At 36.6% G+C, this 20,570-nt stretch overlaps 1 protein-coding gene across 1 annotated transcript; it reads right to left on the bottom strand.

Annotated features, from left to right (window-relative positions):
* Positions 1-106: 106 nt before the first annotated feature.
* LOC120412755 (pupal cuticle protein-like) lies at positions 107-13,519 on the bottom strand. Its single transcript, XM_039573350.2, has 4 exons — positions 13,074-13,519; positions 829-1,046; positions 559-741; positions 107-496 (listed from the first exon to the last, which is right to left on the bottom strand). The coding sequence occupies exons 1-4, from the start codon at positions 13,080-13,082 to the stop codon at positions 229-231; spliced, it is 678 nt and encodes a 225-aa protein (XP_039429284.2). The 5' UTR covers positions 13,083-13,519; the 3' UTR covers positions 107-228.
* Between the last annotated feature and the right edge of the window lie 7,051 nt (positions 13,520-20,570).

The following is a 20,570-nucleotide window of genomic DNA, read 5'->3' as shown; positions in this document are numbered from 1 at the left end:
AATTTCTAACCTAAAAACCGAGTCGGCGTAAAACCTAATTATAACAACCTTTTTTGAGAAAGAAATCAAGACGGTAGATCAGAAGAAACATTTTGGAAAACCTAGATAAGAAGATAAAATAATACTTCTTTATTATAAATATCTTATCCTATGACACAAATTACACTTAAAATATTTACACAAACTGTGGATCCAGCCGGAACCACTAGCACCATTCGCCCGTCCACACTAAATCTGGTTCTGTCCCCGGTACAGCGAGTTGTAGAACGGTGGCAGCTGATCCACCGACGGTTCATTGACGTCCTTTGGCGGCAGGTACTCGTTCGACGGGGGCAGGTACGAGTTGGTCGGTGGGAGGTACGCATTATCTGGCCGCTCGTAGTGATATCCGGTGGAGGGCGCTTCCGTCGTCGTCGTCGTTGTCGTGGTCGTGGTTGGCCGGGTCGTAAAGACAAACGGCTTCACCGGTTCCCGGACGATCTGCGTCAGGTTCAAGCTGGAAATTGGAGAATTTTCGGTTAGATATTTGTTAAGAGTGGTCATGAAAGTGAAACTTACTCTGGGATCTCCAAATCCAACTCGGTGATCGGATGGTAACCGAACTCATCGGCCGTGTAACGCACCCGGTAACGCTTTCCGTTGGCTCCGGTGTACGTGTACGATCCCATAACCACGAACGTCTTGTTGTCCGGTCTCAGCTTGCCGATCTGCTCAACCTCGATTCCGTTCTCCGTCTCGACACTAATGATTGAAAAAAGTGTTATATTGATTAACAAATTCCCCATCCCAAGCGTTACGCACTAGCCAAGACACCATCCAGACACTTACGCATACTTGAAGTTGCCCTTGCCCTGGTTCTTGACCTCGGCCATCAAAATGCCAGCCTTCATGACGTTCCCCGTGAAGTTGGTCGGATCCTTGTTGTCCTCGACGGGAAACGTAAACTCGTCATCCTTGAACAGGTCGTCGTTACGATTCTTCGACGGGATCTTAATTTTGGCCGCCAGCGTAACGCCCACGATGGCGCACACTCCGAGAACCAGCAACTGAAAAGAAGAAGAAAATCTGGGGTCAGCTTGAGCGCAGGTGTGTGAAATCCGACTAATTTTCTGCATGTTGATTGCAATATGGAGCCATTTTACGACCGTGTGGCAGAGCGCCATCTATCGGACACAATTCCAAACGATAATGAGATGGCAAATGTCCGACCGAAGTCTTCCAAGAAATCGAACCGTTTTATTGCTTGATTGTGATACATTTTATGGTGTTTTATTGGCGTGTAGGGTTTCGAATCTTTGCATTTTATTGCAGGTGGAGTGGACGAGATGGACGGAATCAGCTGATTTTTTTACCAGTCAAATTAAGCAGGTTTTTAGGTGGTTTTGTGAAATCGAGTCTTTAACCCCTAGGGTCAATTCACTCTGTTGTATTACTAATTAGTAATACAAGTAGATACGAGCAGCATGAGTCGTATATTTATACATATCATGTTTTTTTGTTATTCCGGAAAACGCCCTTTGGATTGGAGCTTTTCAGTTAAATGTTTGTTTGCCCACTTAAATGTTATTTGCCTTCAAGATAAGTGTCAAACACCGAAATAGTATCGAAAAGTATTACTTTTCGATACAAGTGCTGAAAAGTTTAACTTTTGAACTTTTCAGCACTCAAATCAATGCTTAAAAGTACTTTTTGCAATTCCGTCGCTTACCTTTCCTGTTATTCTTGAACGACGAAATAGCCTACTTTTCTGTACCAAAAATAACAGAATCGAATAGCAACTCTTTTCAAAACAAATGCTGCAAAGTTCTACTTTTTAGCACTGAACTGGGTGCTGAAAAGTTGAACTTTTCAGCACTTGTTTTGAAAAGGAATACTTTTCAACATTTTTTTGATTTGACAAAATACATGAACATTTGACTTATAATTTCACGCAATGGGTGTTTTTTCAGAAATGCAAAAAATGTTGTATGAAACTCGTTGTAAAACTTGGTCTTTGGGCAACTTGTTGCATAAACTACTATTTCAGTGCTGTTATTTTTGGAAAAGTAAAAAGTTTCAACACTGAATAAAAAAAGAGCAGTTCTTTCAGATTTCGGTAATTCGATTTTTTTTTTGTATTTTTTAATCCGACTGAAACTTTTTTGGTGCCTTCGGTATGCCCAAAGAAACCATTTTGCATCATTAGTTTGTCCATATAATTGTCAACACAAATTTTGCAGCTGCCATACAAAAATAATGTATGAAAATTCAAAAATCTGTTTCTTTTGAAGGAATTTTTGATCGATTTGGTATGTTCGGCAAAGTTGTAGGTATGGATATGGACTACATTGGAAAAAATGATACACGGTAAAAAAAAAATTGATTGCAAAATACCCTATTTTTATTTTTATTTTTATTTTTTGATATGGGTAATTCTCTACCAATTCACACGAAATCGGGAAAAAATGCCCCGACCCCTCTTCGATTTGCGTGAAACTTTGTCCTCAGGGGTAACTTTTGTCCTTGATCACGAATCCGAGGTCCGCTTTTTGATATCTCGTGACGGAGGGGCGGTACAACCCCTTCGATTTTTGAACATGTGAAAAAAGAGGTGTTTTCAATAATTTGCAGCCAGAAACGGTGATGAGATAGAAATTTGGTGTCAAAGGGACTTTTATGTAAAATTAGACGCCCGATTTGATGGCGTACTCAGAATTCCGAAAAAACGTATTTTTCATCGAAAAAAACACAAAAAAAGTTTTTAAAATTCTCCCATTTTCCGTTACTTGACTGTAAAAAAATTTGGAACATGTCATTTTATGGGAAAAATTTAATATATAGACATAAGGGGTTTGCTCATAAACATCACGTGTTATCGCGATTTTACGAAAAAAGTTTTGAAAACGTAACTTTTTGCGTTTCTCTTTGTTTCGTCGTCCGTGTCTGTCGCGGGTGACCATGAATGGCCATGATCGATGACGACCAACTTTTTCAAAACTTTTTTTCGCAAAATCGCGATAACTCGTGATGTTTATAAGCAAACCACTTATGTCTATATATTAAATTTTTTGTAATTGTCTGCTCTACAACATTGTAGAACATTGTTACACTCTAAAAAATAACCCTGCAAAGTTAGAAAAAACACGAAATTTTAAAATGAAAAAAATTGTTCTAAATGAAAAAATGACTCTTCTGGGTCAATGTAGATTCGAAAAGTACATTAAATTTCCCATAAAATGACATGTTCCAAAATTTTTTACAGTCAAGTAACCGAAAATGGGAGAATTTTTAAAACTTTTTTAGTGTATTTTCGATGAAAAATACGTTTTTTTCGGAATTCTGAGTACGCCATCAAATCGAGCGTCTAATTTTACATAAAAGTCCCTTTGACACCAAATTTTTATCTCATCACCGTTTCAGGCTGCAAATTATTGAAAAACACCTCTTTTTTCACATGTTCAAAAATGGAAGGGGATGTTTCATACTTTAACATTGTAAATCGGACCATTAGTTGCTGAGATATCGACTTTAGAAAATGGTGGGTTGTTTGGGTGAGACTTAGAAAACATAAATTTTCATGTTTTTAAACATTTGCATGGCAATATCTCAGCAACTAAGGGGCGTATCAACAAAGTTCAAAAAAGCAAACTATAGAGAATTTTCTCAGTTATTCAAAAACATTTTTTTTTTCAAAAGTGGGAAAACATATGCACTAATTAAAAAAAAAATAAAAAAATGCGACTATTTTCAAAAAAGTTACCAAAAACTGGCCTTAACTTGAAAACGGTGCACTTTATCAAAAATTCACTGGAGTACTTTTTGATTGAAAATTAGATTTTTGCGACCAATATATCGATTTCTTGAAAAAATCATTATTGATTTTAAATTCATAACCCGGTCAAAGAACAATCTGGAAATTTCTGAAAAGATAAAAATAGTGTTTTTTTGCAAATCAAGTTTTAGTGACAAAAAGTTAAATAAAAAATCACCAATCTAATGTAAGGATCCACTCAAGTGGATTCAATAAATAACAAATATATGCGATACCAGATACAAGAATGGCAAGCAATCTGTCGAGTTCAGAAATTAATTAGAGTTCAACAAAAGTTTTCCAAGAACTGGCGTCCCGTTTCAAATTCCCAAAACAAAGTACTGGATTTTTTTCTGAAAGATTACACGATTTTGAAAAATTATAAAAATGCAAATGGGACATTTCTGCGAACAGGGGCAGAGTAGTTCTTGAAAATGCATTAAAAGCATTTTTTCCCATGATCCATAAAGAATATCGGGGCCGCATTTACAAAGCGAAATCTCAAATATGAGCTTGATTGGGCGTAACAGGAGCTTGGGCTTTGAATTTAAATTTGAAATGGGATTTAACCCGTAAAAGGTTTTTTCAAGCTGTCAATTTTTAGGCACTTTGGCCACTAATACGTTTACTTTCAGTACTGGCGGGTAGGCCAGATTCTTGCGCAAGATTTGGTATATATAACATTGAAGCAACCTGCAGCACGGTATAGAACATCAAAGTCAGACTGCTTTTTTGGAAACATTGCCCAAAATCTCTCATCAAAACTATTATGAGCAGCAAAATCTCTTCAGATAACAACCTTAAATTGGTAAAATCAAAGAAAATCACATAAAACTTTTAATGATTCTCATAAACAACCATTCAAGGCAAAAAAAAGGGACGCTGGCGATTGAAAATTCTGCCTCGTTCAAATGGACGTAAATTTGTCAACACAATGGCAAACTGCTGAAATTTTGGAAAAGAAAAGAAAACCTCTGTCCGCTGATTACCATACATTAAATTATCGATTCTTTTCGAGAGCACGCAAAAACCAGTCCTTCTTTACACCTGTAAAGTCAAACGGTTCTGACAGCCCCCAACCCGGCCCAGCGGGAATTTATGGTGTCGAAAATCGCTTTCGGCACACATTCGGGGGGCGAGTATTAAAATAATAATGTCGTTAATATTCGAATATTATTTATGAGCCCTGTCAACTCTCTGGTTCGGACGACCGGAACAGGTATCGTTAGGGATGGACGAGTTTAGGGGGCTAGTTTTAGACTAGAATTTTGATATGGAATTGATTAACAAAAAAAAAAGGTTTCTTTTGTCTGGCGATTTTAACGAGGTTGAACGACATTGTTATGAGAAGCTATAATTCTAACTAGACTCTGATCAATTTGAATAATCTAATTATGGTTATGGAGAATTAAGTTTCAAACCATAACAATTTATTCTACTATTATCGAAAGGCATGGCTTGAAATGTCATGAAGTTTCATCCATTACCAGGATTCCGATGTATGATTCGTTGAAAGAAAAAGTTGTCGGATTTCGGAACATCGATCGATTAAAAAATATCATGCTCCTCTTTCGCAATGTGATCCCTGCACATTTTTTTTGGAGACGCACGGATCCACTTTCGATTAATGTACCGAATTCTGATTATAAAAAATCAAAATATCATATCTTAGAATCCTGCTACCCTTTTCGGCTGTGTTACGTAACACATCGTGAAAAATCGAAGAAAAATATTTTCAACTGAAGTTCTTTGGTCCGTTTGATTGATATGCAGCACGATAGGTTTTTATCAAAATATTTTGCCTCTTCCAGGGCACCCAATTTGCTTTCAACTTTGTCCGAGGAGCATAAATGGAATTTTAAGTGATTTTTTTACTTTATTATGCATTTGTCCATAGCAGGTCTAAAAACCTACGAAAGCAGGTTTACCGGAAACGTATGTTTTTGGCTAAATTGGTACCCCAAGAAGAACTGAGAAATAAGGCCATTTTGCATTTTATTTCAAGTCTTGCTAGCCATTTGAATTTATACTTGAAGTGCTCATAAATTTCGTAATGGAGTACCCGCAGTCGAGCAGTTTTTGACAGTTCGCTCCATGAGAAATACATTGTAGAAAAAAGCAAAAACTGCTCAAATGGAAGTGCTCCATTAACAAAGTCAAAATTTCAAAATTAAAAATAAATGAGTTCATTTGAGGTAAAAAATGTTTTTGTACAAGTCACATTGCTCAAAACTTTATTCAATCTTGTTGGAAATAAACCTGGCATCACTTCCTTTTCATGAGTTTTGCGGTGGCAAAACGTAAACATTCCAACATAAATGAAATTGTGTTTTTTTTTACAAAATGGATAGTTCTGTAAGTTTTTGATATACAATGCTATACTTTCTATACATCAAATTGAAGGGCATTGTCTAAACTAAACCCCGTCAGGACTACTTTTTCCAAAAAAAAATGTTTTGTTTTACGCTACACGAAGGGGAACTTACCGAAAATGTTACGTTCAACAAAAGTTGTTTACAAATTACAAATCTCTATAAGCTAGAGATTACCAACCAGGGTTGCGAATGAGCGAGCGCTCACGGAAGGAGTGCTCGCTCCAGCTGGAGCGTGAGTTTTTATCAGGTAGCTCGTGCTCGCTCACGCTCACCGGAGCGTTTTGCGCTCACGTGAGCTGGTGAGCCAAAGTAGGTAGTTGTTTTTCCCTGTTGAAGCATCTGCCTGCTTGAAACGAAGTTTCTAGAACTATCTCAGCACAGGCAGCAAAAACAAACAAGAAAGTAGTCAAACAAACAAAAGTAAGCAATGAAATGGATTAAGTCGGAGAACCGAATTATACGTTCTATTTTAAATTAAAAATTAGCCAAGGGGCAGAATGATTCACTCTTGAGTGAGCTAACAAAGAGCTAACTCATTCTTAATGTAAACATTCATTGACGTGAAGAGATGCACTGATATGTACAAAAAATTGAATTTATTGACAAATTATGTTTATTTTAAGTTTTTTGAATCCGACCTCAAGCGGTTTTAAAAACACTAAAAAAAGTAAAAAAATAAAATTTGTGTTAAAACCAGCAGTAAGCATTATTAAAGTTGTAATAATCCCTCATATTCGGAACATTTTAGAGAATGTCCATATTCAAAAAATCATTTATTGAATCTGTAATTGAATATTTTCAGAGGCTTGGTAGCGGAAGTGTTAAATATAATTTACTTGAGAGAAGAGCCTCCCTTTATGTGGTAAAACAAAACAATGACAATTTATATTATTTAATTCAAATAGGTTATTTCAAACATTAGCAATTTGGAAGTTTTTTTTTTGTAAAAAAAGGAACTGTTTCAACAATTTTACCCTATTTTCTAGAATGAGAAAGAGAAAGATTAACTTTATAAAAAATGATCAGCCGTTTCCAAGCACTGAACGATTTATTAAACGGAATGACGTTTTTTTAATTGTTGCTCATTCTGACCCGCACGCTGGAAAGGTAGTCAACAAACTGTTTAGGACCATAAAACAGTTTAATGTTATATTTTAATCAACCAAGCACATAACATTGAATCAAACTTACCACAGCATAAATCTTCTTGAATTAATTCATTGTTTTGTTAGTTTTTATAAGGTTTTCAGTCATTTTTGTTTACGCGCTCACACCTTTCCCCTGGCAATTGTCTCTGCTTGCCTTAACTATTATTAAGGTAAGGCCGATTAATTCGAAAATATTTACATTTTCAACTCTGACTGTAGGTCTCCAATGATTTGACCCTTGCGAATCCAATTTACTATTCAAAAACATAGTTAATTAAAATAAGCTATTCCAATTAATATATAAAAAAAGTTCCTAAGTGATGTTTTCCCTGACATGCTGCGCCTTAAGCAAAAAAATAAACTAGTATTGAAAAACAAAAACTTTCTCAAAAACGAAAAACGATTCAATTCGCGATGCTTCCAAAGTGAGCGCTCCGTGAGCGAAAAATGAGCGCGAGCGCGAGCGTGGGGCAAACGCGAGCTGAAAAAATCGGAGCAAACGTGAGCGCGGGCAAACGTGAGCTAGCTCGCGCAGCGCTCCTCCTCACGCATGAGCGAAAAGTGAGCGCTCACGAGCGTGTTAGCGCGTGAGGATCGCAACACTGTTACCAACAAAGCTCATATTTTCACAAGTCTTACTCTGATATGTCCTTTAGGACCTGTTGGGATTGGTTTTGCGAAAACTTTAACCACTTTCGAGAAATTTTGATTTTAGTAAAAAAAAGTCACCGGGTGATGCACTCAATTGTTAATAATAATACCAAAATTGGTTCAATCACTGTCTAGATAACCGTCTTATTAGTGCCGGGGTTTCTAAATACCCGGAAAACAACAAATACAAATTTATCGAAACCAACATTGTTGGTCAAAATGAGTGTGAGGATCAAGTAATGGCTTGACTGCTTGTAAAAATCATACAATCCTTAGAAAATATATATTTAAATTTTCTAATTTTAGGGGAACTATACCCTTTCTCAGCCTATTTCTATTATCGGCCTATCAGCACTTTGATCATGAATTACAGCTTAAAGAAAGTGTTTTTGACTGTCCCAAAGTAATAAATAGCTCAAATAAAAGTGAGCAAGCAACTCATGACTGTTGATACATCTGAAAATGATGATTTAATAGCGGAAAATGGCAAAAGTGATGAGAATGGGTCGAACGGCTTAGTGTGATTAAAATGGGTATATTTCCCCTATATGCTGTCTCTCAAATCGTACCAAATAAAAAAATACTATTCGTATTTTTTGATGAGAATGATTGTGGATTTAGTTGATGGCTGGATTTTCTGGCATCATCTCACGGTCATTGGAAACGGTCGTGGATAGACCTAGGGGTTCTCAATTGGAGTGAAAAAGTTCAAGTTATAGAAAAAATATGGATTAATATTTTGATTTTTAAACACTTCTCCGACATCAGGAATAATTGTTTGAACATGTTTGCCAATTTTTTTATTCTGTCGGAATAATATTATTTAGCTTGAAAAAAGTTTCATTTTTAACCACATGATCACCCCTAATTCTGGCTCGATGCCGCCATCACGCGATCGCGTGCTTAATTTGTTTGTCAACAAAGCTGCAGCTGGATGGTAAGACGAAGTGAGAGGCAGCAGTTTTGACATTTTTATTCCCGCATCTGGCCCGCCGCCTATTTCGTCGATCGTTGAGCCGACGGTCGTTTCCAACGACCGAGTCTAGTAAGGTACTGATCGCACAATATTATTTTTTAAATCAAAGTGTAAAATTATTTTTTTAATCAAAGAGTAAAATTTATGCTCACAACCATTAAATTGCTTTTAATTTTGTGTTTGTGACCAATCCGAGATAATATGAATACAAATTGGGTATTTGTCCCTATTTTGGGCCTAGTACCTATTTTGGGTCTACCAAACTTAATTCAACGAAATTGAGCATTTCATCAAATCTGGCAAGAATCTGCCACTTGCTAATGATACGTGCAGCATTATCTTCATTTTGGTGGGCAAAAATAATTTACTTTTTCCTTCTTATATAGAAATTTAGCAATAAAAATAGGACTCTTCACTTTTTTGTTGGCAAATCGCTAGTTGCCCATTAGAGCGAAAATTTTCACCACTTTTGCTTACCGCTTGTTGACACTCAGCGTCACGGCTTTCATCGCTCAGCAAACGAATGAGAGCCGTCCCCTGAATCTTCAACCACCGGCAACCAGGGTTGCACCAGGGTGATGAATAGAGACAATGCGTAACGTGATTTTCGAATGATCCCACATTGTTTACATCTACAAAGTAGGAGGCTGTTCAAGCACAAGCATGATTTTTTTCTTACTGGTAAATGAGCTGTTTTATAATGAAAAGTTTTTGCTGGAAAATTGTGTTTGTTTTCAAGTTTCGATCGGTTTATTATAAAAAAAATGACGATCTCGCCTTCAACTTTCTTATGATTTCTTGACTTCAACTCCAGGTCCTTAAAAGCCACACATTTGCAAAAAAAAAAAACAAATTTTTAATGATCGATAACAATACTCTCTTCTTTTGGCGAACAGTAAATTGGTTCCACTTTGACAGTTCAAAATTGAGGCCGTTTTGCGAACCACTATTCAGCACCCAGGGTTGCACAATCCCGTTGAAAAAAACAATCACCAAACTGCCACCAAATCAATAAAATAACTGATTAATAACTACGTCCATTTCGGAGAGAATTACTCTATATTCAGTCCATTTGACACTTCTACAAATTGTGACAGTGTGTGTGCGCTTTTCACAAGTTACAGTCTTTCTTGCATATTACGGGCTTGTTGTTTGGCTACGCAACAAATGTTTAATTATGTTCAAAACTCGTAAAGAATGATATAAATTATGTCCAAGCTAATTATGCACGTAATGCAAGTGAAATCAATCGTTCTAATATTGATTTGGGGCTTAAAACATCACAATGGTTGAGCATGTTTGTCGACCGAATTTGTGCGGCTGTACTGTACGAGTTGGGGCTGAACCGTACGTCAAAAAAGTTCGCCACGTGCTTCGAGATTTCAACCAATCAGAAGGTAGGCCGAAAATATGTACAAAGAAGGTCGTATGCTAGAAGCAATATCCCCAAAATAGGGACAAAAAATGTTTCAGTTTCTCGGGCTTATACAGAAATATAAAGTATTTTCGTCAAAAATGTGATTAAGTAAGAGCATTAGCATTAAAAAACCAACTTATTCATGTAATAAAAGCAAGGCTGCCTATAGCAGCCTTTGAGAATACATCAAATAAAAAGTGCGCTCGGCTTAGTAGGTCCAAAATAGGGACAAATACCGTATAGATAATATGTTTAAGAATAACATTGACCGATAAAGCTGAAATGAAAAAAATGCAGAAATTTCATTTTTCTAGCAAATAACATTTTCCAGAACAAGTCTTGCTGGATTCAGATCATGAATAAATAGACAATAATCGAATTTACCGTAAAAATCTGACTTTTCGTGCTATTTTACATCAAACACTATTTCATGAAATCAGTTTTTGAAATATGTATGCATTCTTTGGGCACCTTTCATACCATATATAGTTGTGATTGGATGATTTTTTTATGGTATTGTTTTTGTTATAGTACTAAGCTTAAAAGATTTTCATAGTGCAAACAGTGGTTTAATTTAAACGAAACATATTTTTCTTTCAAATACTTCTTGCATATAATTCTTTAAAGAAATTTATGATATCAATTCAATTTTCAGCTCATTTGGGCACGGTGAAAAATCGTTTAAAAAATCACAATTTTGATCTGGGCCGGAAGGGGTTAATATTTTATTTTCAAATGATATTACAACAATTTTCGCTAAATTGTTTCCTTAAAAAATAGTAAAGCTTCAGAAATAAATATTATCTGAAATAAACCTTGACATGAAATTTACAGAAAAGCTGATTAAGAGCGAATTTTTCACCAATGTGTCAAAGGTCGTATCCAGGTGCTCCGATTTGGATGAAACTTTCAGCGTTTGTTTGTCTATAGGTACATGAGATGAACTCATGCCAATGTGAGCCCTCTACGAGAAAAGGAAGTAGGGTAAAATGGGCATTAAAGTTTGAGGTATAAATAAAACAAAATTACTGTTAAAAAATGTTATTTTTTTAACCTTAACATCTTTTTGCATCAGCCTCCAACACCAATACTCCCTTAGGTCAAATGTTAGGGAATTTCATGGACTATAAGCCTACGGTATTAATTTTTTGGCCAATTGAAGTTTTTCTCATAGTTTTTCGATTTTTCTATAAGAAACCTTTTACAACGTTAGTTTTTGGCCTGTAGGCTTCCATAGTTGCATTTTCACGTTAGTTAAAAGTATTGGAGTTTCAAATTTGATTGGAAGAAGTAATTAAATAAAACATTTTTGCAAAAAAAAATAAATAGGGTAAATTGTGATCAATACGTCAAATGTTGTATCAAGTAGGCGAAAACCTGTTTTACTCCTAATCCGACAAATTGTTAAAAAATATTTTAATTAAAATTCATTCTAAATGGTATTTTTTCTTATAAAATTTATAACTAAAAAAATCAATATGAACAGTGGATTTAAATAAATAAAATCAAGGTTCTCTCATTATGTTTTTATGTAAATTTTGAACATTCAAATATTTTTTAAAAAGCCTAAAAATTAGGAAAATGTATAAATCCGTTTAAATTTCGGGAATTTCCGGAAAACGGGAATTTTTTTTTTAATCTCTAGAATTCCCGGGATTTTTTTCCCGGGACGTAAAATGGGACGCTCTACGTTTTATTTTCTCATGAGCTTGGATAAGAATACGTGAACTTGGGAAACCAGAAAGGAAGGCATAAAATCTGCCATTATTTTTTTCACTTTGGCATTCAAAAGTCACTAAAATTTGTCAAAATAAATATTTGGCCATTTTCCGCTTCTGCTTTATCACTCAACCTTTTCTCCCGGAAAAAATCTTATTGATGTGTTCTGTGACATTTCCTCGTTTTTCAATTAACCTTCCATTCAATCGTCTTTAGAACTCATTAAACCACGCTCCCATCACATAAATGTCATTCACATTTGCTTTAAAAACTAAACGTGTTCTTCTTCGTGTTCTCTCCCCCTAATCACCTTTTCGAACTCTTTTTTATATATTTTTTTAAGTATTCACACGGCCGAATCGGACACCGTATCGCACACCGTCTTTTGTGGATGATAAAAAATTCACAACGTTCTTTTTTTGGCCATAACTCTTCGAACTCGTCGTTCCTCACGGGGAAGGTGAGCTTCTTCAAACACTGCCTGGCTGCTGCTATGGATTCGGGGTGTGGGATTTTTTTAGAATATTTTTTTGATGCATTTTAAATGAGTCGCGGTAAATCAATCTTTTCCCACCTCTTTTTCGAGATAGAGATAGGAAAAAAGTCACGGTGCGTGAAATGTGAGCCATTCTTCGGCCGAGAAGAGGTTTATTTCGCGGTTGACCTCCGTTAAATGATAATTTGATTATTTTTTAGACTTATTAAGATGTAAATTTTGAGCGTTCACTGGCGACGACTCCCAAAGTGACAAATCAACGGCTGACAGATGGTGTGGATTTTATCGCCACCGCCAAAATTTTGCTGTGATTTTAATACAAATTACTGGCTGGGTTGAGTTTCCTTGTGAGAATTATACTTCTCGGGAATAAATTTCACATTAATCACTTAACGTTACAGTCCACTCTATTTTATTTTTTTGCACATGTCCATGCTAGCAAAATTTTCCACTGGTCTCTTTAATAATTACATAAATCCCATCACTTTCTCCTCCACTTACAATTCTCATTTTTAACGATTTTTAAATCCAAGTTTCCTTCCTCTCGTTTCTCAGGATTCGCACGAAACTTTCACTTTCCGTGTCTGCAGCCTCGCTGTCTGGTCCAACTGTGTCGGAGCTTCCGAAAAGCTCGCCCACGCGCGTGGATGAGCTTTCAACCGACAAACGAACGAACGAACGAACGAACAAACGCGCACGAACTCGACGATGCTGCGAGGATCACCACGGCTATCAAACTAAACCAGATCAACGACAGGAGTGCCACTTTATAGCTCTCCGAAACTGATGTGAAGATTTTCGGGTGACTGGGCAGAAAGGAGCAGTATGATTCTAAGACTCTCACACACACACACTAGTTGGAGCCCGAGCTTGGATGAGATTTGGGAGACTTGTCCAGAGAAGCGACGAACCTGTACTGGTGCTCAGCACGTGGATAGATTTAAATTTTGTAAAGTTCTTCAACCTTTTCGGCGTCCTGTTATTTATTTACAACAAGTCGGAATTTTTTGCCATAATGTTGTAATTTGAGCTAACACAGAATGAAAACTCTGAATAAAACAGTTTTGAAATGTTAGAATCTTTCAAGTTTTGGAATCTTTTGAATTTAGTTTTGATATAGTTCGACTAACTAGATGTTCACAGAAAAAAATCAATTCTCGTAATCGTGAATTAAGTTCACGAATGTGAGAACCACGAAGGAATTTATTCATGTGAGTATGGTGCATTTGCACTATAAACATGCATATATTCCTTCGTGGTTGTCGTATTCGTAAATTTAATTCACGATTTCGAGAATTGATTTTTTCTGTGTTGTCTCAGAGACCAACTCTGGTTTTTTTTATCTAATCTAATCTAATCTAATCGAACACAAGCGCAGCCAGTCCGAAGAAAGCATCCTGGAAGAACTTGTGCTAAGATTACGGCTCAAGTTCTTTCTTGTCAATATTAATGATTACAGTACATCCGAGTTACCCCGAAAATGTACAGCAAAAATTAAAGCGGCCAGGCCTACTGCGTTGCATTAAACGCAGAGACGGATTCTGTGAACGGATCACATTTCACAGAATCATCAGGGGAGGAAGGATGCGTGACATACCGTACCAAACGCTCCAAATCAGTTGTGGTGTGTTGTGTAAGTGTAAATTTGGCAGATAATAATATTTAGGGGGGGGGGGGGGTGAGTTAGGGGGAGAAAATGGGGATAGGAGAAAGGGAAGGTTGGAAAGGTATAATTTGGATAATTTGGATTAAAGTCATTAAGGTGACAATAAACAATAACAACATTACCTCCATGACAATAAACCATAACACATTACCTCCTTGTCCTGATATACAGTGTAAATTAACAGGATATAGTTTCAATGAAATTACTATTACAACATTCGTAGATGAATCATAAATCAATCGCTTTTTAACTCTGTTGACTTTTGTTGACTTCTGCTGTCATTTGTAATCTTCTGTCATTTTTTTGCCTTCTGTTGACATTTGTTGTCTTTTGGTGTCTTGTCTTCTGTTTACTTTTGTTGTCTTCTGTTGACTTCTGCTATATTTCGTAGTCTTCTGTTGATTTCTGCCTTTTGTAGTCTTCTGTTGACAACTGAAATGTTTCAAAGTTCTCTTTTTGTTTTTTTTTTCTGTCATCTGTTGACTTTTGCTGTTTTCTGTTGACTTTTGTTGTCTGTTGATGTCTATTGTTGTCTTCCGTTGACTTTTGTTGAGTTCCGTTGACTTCTGTTGTCTTCTGTTGAGTTTTGTTGTCTTCTGATGTCTTTTGTTGTCTTCTGTTGACTTCTGCCTTTTGTTGTCTTCTGTTGACATCTGATATCTTTAAAAGTTTTCAGTGTATTTTTTTTTGGTCTTCTGTTGACTTTTGATGTCTTCTGTTGTTTTCTGTTGAGTTTCTTTTTACTTTTGTTGTCTTCTGTTAACTTCTGTTGACTGTTAACTTCTGTTGACTGTTGTCTTCTGTCAACTGTTGACTTTTTTCTTTTTCTGTTGACATCTAAGACCAACTCTGGTTTTTTTAATGAAAATATTCAGAGTAATTTCGGTTGTATCCTTGTGACAAGGAATTACAGTCAAATTATAAACGGCCGAGTAACATCTCAGTAGCGCAAAAATGTTGGAAATGTAACTTCATCCGGCTGTATCTCGGCGATTTGGATTATTCTTGTTGCATTCGATTCGGAAGGATTTCAAGAATCACCTTCAACAAGGTAGATCCAAAACAGATGCGTCTACCCTAAGTTACAATAAAAAAGGCATTTCCAACCTTTTTCCAAGTGTTTAAAGAGCCGGTGAAGTTGCATTTCTTACTTTTTTACCCCGTTGGGGCTACAAGTATTAAGAATAAAAAATGAAATCAAGGTACTTGAAGTTCTTTGTTTAGGAGTTTCATTTTTGATGGTCAATTTTGTGAATTCTAGGTGAAATAAGTTTATAAATAATAAATATTATGTGTTTTTGAAAAATGATTAAAAAAAATCTTCGGATTTTTTGGCATTTTCAGTTGCACAAATTTTATATAAGTTGTAAAAAAAACTTTCAATTTTTGCTTCGAATTCAGTTTTAAATACAATATTAATCGATTATATTATAAACAAAACTAGTTTTAACGAATTTCAGGAAACATTTTGACTTTTAAACAATTTTAGCTAAAATTTATGTGTATTTGGTCATAAAGCTTATAAACTTAGTTATCTAATTATAAACATTGTTTTTTTTCCACTGAAAACTATATTAGAAGCCTTTTTGATGATATATTTTACGTTAAAATAAAGTTTGAACACCTTAAATCTGTTTTTAACTAGAAAAACAAATAAGAATTTTTAACGTAACTATTAAAAAAACTAACTTAATCCACCTATGTGGTTGATGCCTTCCTCACTTTATATCAACAATGGGTAATGGCTATTTTTTAAGGTCCAGAAAAATAAGTACACAGATATAACTTAAGTTGTCATCGAGACAGGGTTGCCAGATCTTCAATATTGTGGACTCGTTGGAAAGGTCTCTTGATTACCTAACCAACGATGGGTCGGATGATGGTTCCGGACATCGTTTACATGCATTTAAGTGAGATCCGGCTTCAAAAAAGTACATAAATATCACTTAAGTGGTCATAACTCGAGACAGGGTTGCCAGATCTTCAATATTGTTGACTCGTTGGAAAGGTCTCTTGATTACCTAACCAACGATGGGTCGGATGATGGTTCCGGACATCGTTTACATGCATTTAAGTGAGATCCGGCTTCAAAAAAGTACATAAATATCACTTAAGTGGTCATAACTCGAGACAGGGTTGCCAGATCTTCAATATTGTTGACTCGTTGGAAAGGTCTCTTGATTACCTAACCAACGATGGGTCGGATGATGGTTCCGGACATCGTTTACATGCATTTAAGTGAGATCCGGCTTCAAAAAAGTACATAAATATCACTTAAGTGGTCATAACTCGAGACAGGGTTGCCAGATCTTCAATATTGTTGACTCGTTGGAAAGGTCTCTTGATTACCTAACCAACGATGGGTCGGATGATGGTTCCGGACATCGTTTACATACATTTAATGAGATCCGGCTTCAAAAAAGTACATAAATATCACTCAAGTGGTCATAACTCGAGACAGGGTTGCCAGATCTTCAATATTGTGGACTCGTTGGAAAGGTCTCTTGATTACCTAACCAACGATGGGTCGGATGATGGTTCCGGACATCGTTTACATGCATTTAAGTGAGATCCGGCTTCAAAAAAGTACATAAATATCACTTAAGTGGTCATAACTCGAGACAGGGTTGCCAGATCTTCAATATTGTTGACTCGTTGGAAAGGTCTCTTGATTACCTAACCAACGATGGGTCGGATGATGGTTCCGGACATCGTTTACATGCATTTAAGTGAGATCCGGCTTCAAAAAAGTACATAAATATCACTTAAGTGGTCATAACTCGAGACAGGGTTGCCAGATCTTCAATATTGTTGACTCGTTGGAAAGGTCTCTTGATTACCTAACCAACGATGGGTCGGATGATGGTTCCGGACATCGTTTACATACATTTAATGAGATCCGGCTTCAAAAAAGTACATAAATATCACTCAAGTGGTCATAACTCGAGACAGGGTTGCCAGATCTTCAATATTGTGGACTCGTTGGAAAGGTCTCTTGATTACCTAACCAACGATGGGTCGGATGATGGTTCCGGACATCGTTTACATGCATTTAAGTGAGATCCGGCTTCAAAAAAGTACATAAATATCACTCAAGTGGTCATAACTCGAGACAGGGTTGCCAGATCTTCAATATTGTGGACTCGTTGGAAAGGTCTCTTGATTACCTAACCAACGATGGGTCGGATGATGGATCCGGACATCGTTTACATGCATTTAAGTGAGATCCGGCTTCAAAAAAGTACATAAATATCACTTAAGTGGTCATAACTCGAGACAGGGTTGCCAGATCTTCAATATTGTTGACTCGTTGGAAAGGTCTCTTGATTACCTAACCAACGATGGGTCGGATGATGGTTCCGGACATCGTTTACATACATTTAAGTGAGATCCGGCTTCAAAAAAGTACATAAATATCACTCAAGTGGTCATAACTCGAGACAGGGTTGCCAGATCTTTAATATTGTGGACTCGTTGGAAAGGTCTCTTGATTACCTAACCAACGATGGGTCGGATGATGGATCCGGACATCGTTTACATGCATTTAAGTGAGATCCGGCTTCAAAAAAGTACATAAATATCACTTAAGTGGTCATAACTCGATACAGGGTTACCAGATCTTTGATGTTGTGGACTGGTTGGAAAGGTCTCTTGATTACCTAACCAACGATGGGTCGGATGATGGTTCCGGACATCGTTTACATACATTTAAGTGAGATCCGGCTTCAAAAAAGTACATAAATATCACTTAAGTGGCCATAACTCGAGACAGGGTTGCCAGATCTTCGATGTTGTGGACTCGTTGGAAAGGTATCTTGATTACCTAACCAACGATGGGTCGGATGATGGTTCTGGACATCGTTTTCATACATTTAAGTGAGATCCGGCTTCAAAAAAGTACATAAATATCACTTAAGTGGTTATAACTCGAGACAGGGTTGCCAGATCTTCAATATTGTTGACTCGTTGGAAAGGTCTCTTGATTACCTAACCAACGATGGGTCGGATGATGGATCCGGACATCGTTTACATGCATTTAAGTGAGATCCGGCTTCAAAAAAGTACATAAATATCACTTAAGTGGTCATAACTCGATACAGGGTTGCCAGATCTTCAATATTGTGGACTCGTTGGAAAGGTCTCTTGATTACCTAACCAACGATGGGTTGGATGATGGATCCGGACATCGTTTACATACATTTAAGTGAGATCCGGCTTCAAAAAAGTACATAAATATCACTTAAGTGGTCATAACTCGAGACAGGGTTGCCAGATCTTCGATGTTAAGGACTTGTTGGAAAGGTCTCTTGATTGCCTAACCAACGATGGGTCAGATGATGGTTTCGGACATCGTTTACATGCATTTAAGTGAGATCCGGCTTCAAAAAAGTACATAAATATCACTTAAGTGGTCATAACTCGAGACAGGGTTACCAGATCTTTGATGTTGTGGACTGGTTGGAAAGGTCTCTTAATTACCTAACCAATGATGGGTCGGATGATGGTTCCGGACATCGTTTACATGCATTTAAGTGAGATCCGGCTTCAAAAAAGTACATAAATATCACTTAAGTGGCCATAACTCGAGACAGGGTTGCCAGATCTTCGATCTTGTGGACTCGTTGGAAAGGTATCTTGATTACCTAACCAACGATGGGTCGGATGATGGATCCAGACATCGTTTACATGCATTTAAGTGAGATCCGGCTTCAAAAAAGTACATAAATATCACTTAAGTGGTCATAACTCGATACAGGGTTGCCAGATCTTCAATATTGTAGACTCGTTGGAAAGGTCTCTTGATTACCTAACCAACGATGGGTTGGATGATGGATCCGGACATCGTTTACATACATTTAAGTGAGATCCGGCTTCAAAAAAGTACATAAATATCACTTAAGTGGTCATAACTCGAGACAGGGTTGCCAGATCTTCGATGTTAAGGACTCGTTGGAAAGGTCTCTTGATTGCCTAACCAACGATGGGTCGGATGATGGATTCAGACATCGTTTACATGCATTTAAGTGAGATCCGGCTTCAAAAAAGTACATAAATATCACTTAAGTGGTCATAACTCGAGACAGGGTTACCAGATCTTTGATGTTGTGGACTGGTTGGAAAGGTCTCTTGATTACCTAACCAACGATGGGTTGGATGATGGATCCGGACATCGTTTACATGCATATAATTGAGATCCGGATATATGTGAAAACTCATTTTTATACATAACTTTTGAACTACTTATCGAAACTTCAAACAATTCAATAGCGATGTATGGGACCCTAAACCAAGTCGAATGCAACTGGTTCGATCAAAATCGGTTCAGCCAGTGCTGAGCAAGATTTTTGAACACATACATACATACACACACACACACATACACACACACACACAGACATTTGTTCAGTTTTCGATTCTGAGTCGATATGTATATATGAAGGTGGGTCTTCGAGCTTTTAATAAAAAGTTCATTTTTAAAGCAGGATTATAGCCTTACCTCAGTGAGGAAGGCAAAACTTATTATCAAAAATGGTGGTGTGTATAAACCTTGTGTGGGCTACCCCACTACATGTTTTAAAAATAATAATCTTAAGAAAACCCTTACCTATTGAAAAATATTTCAAAAATAAATTGAAGTCCTATCAAAGTCACCCCGGTTTACAGTACCTGTCATCTACGGAATTTCAAGTTGGCAAGAGAACGGGAATGAAAAAAATTTAAGCCCTTGCCGATCATCTCGCGTGGACCTCCCGAGATCCCTCAGGAATCTGCAATCACATGTAACTTTTGTTTTGTTCCACATAATATTGTGATCAAACATTATTTTTAGTTTCCCCAGGTCGTGGCACGAACACTGAAGTGAAAAATCTAAAATGATAAGATTGACTCTTTTCATCAATTAATCTCGAGTTAATAAAAACTAACACATATGCTATTTTAATATGTTTGGCACCACTACTAAATCACGAAGTAACTAATACAAATATTAAAAAGACGTCATCGATGATAATCATCATACTAACACAATCAAACCGCACAAATACATAGGCACTTCCATTGATCGCCCGTTTCACCTTAAGAATGAAAAAATGAAATCAAGGTACCGTCAACTGGGGCGAATCGTGACTACAGTCTGAATAGGGACAGCAGTTTTTAAAGCATTCAAAAGCTTCAAATTAGGAAATCGATGCACAAATTTAGTTGATATTTATCTGTTCTAACCGAAATCAATTAAAATATCAAAATGTTGTGCAAGAACCCGGCTTAAACAGCTGTCCTAATTCGCCTCATGTATCCCGATTCGCATCAGATGACGGTACTTGAAGGAATTT

Source organism: Culex pipiens, chromosome 1 (assembly GCF_016801865.2).
Source record: "Culex pipiens pallens isolate TS chromosome 1, TS_CPP_V2, whole genome shotgun sequence".
NCBI classification, from domain to species: Eukaryota; Metazoa; Arthropoda; class Insecta; order Diptera; family Culicidae; genus Culex; species Culex pipiens.
The sequence above is the reverse complement of the archived record's forward strand: the minus strand, read 5'-3'. Positions and strand labels throughout refer to the sequence as shown.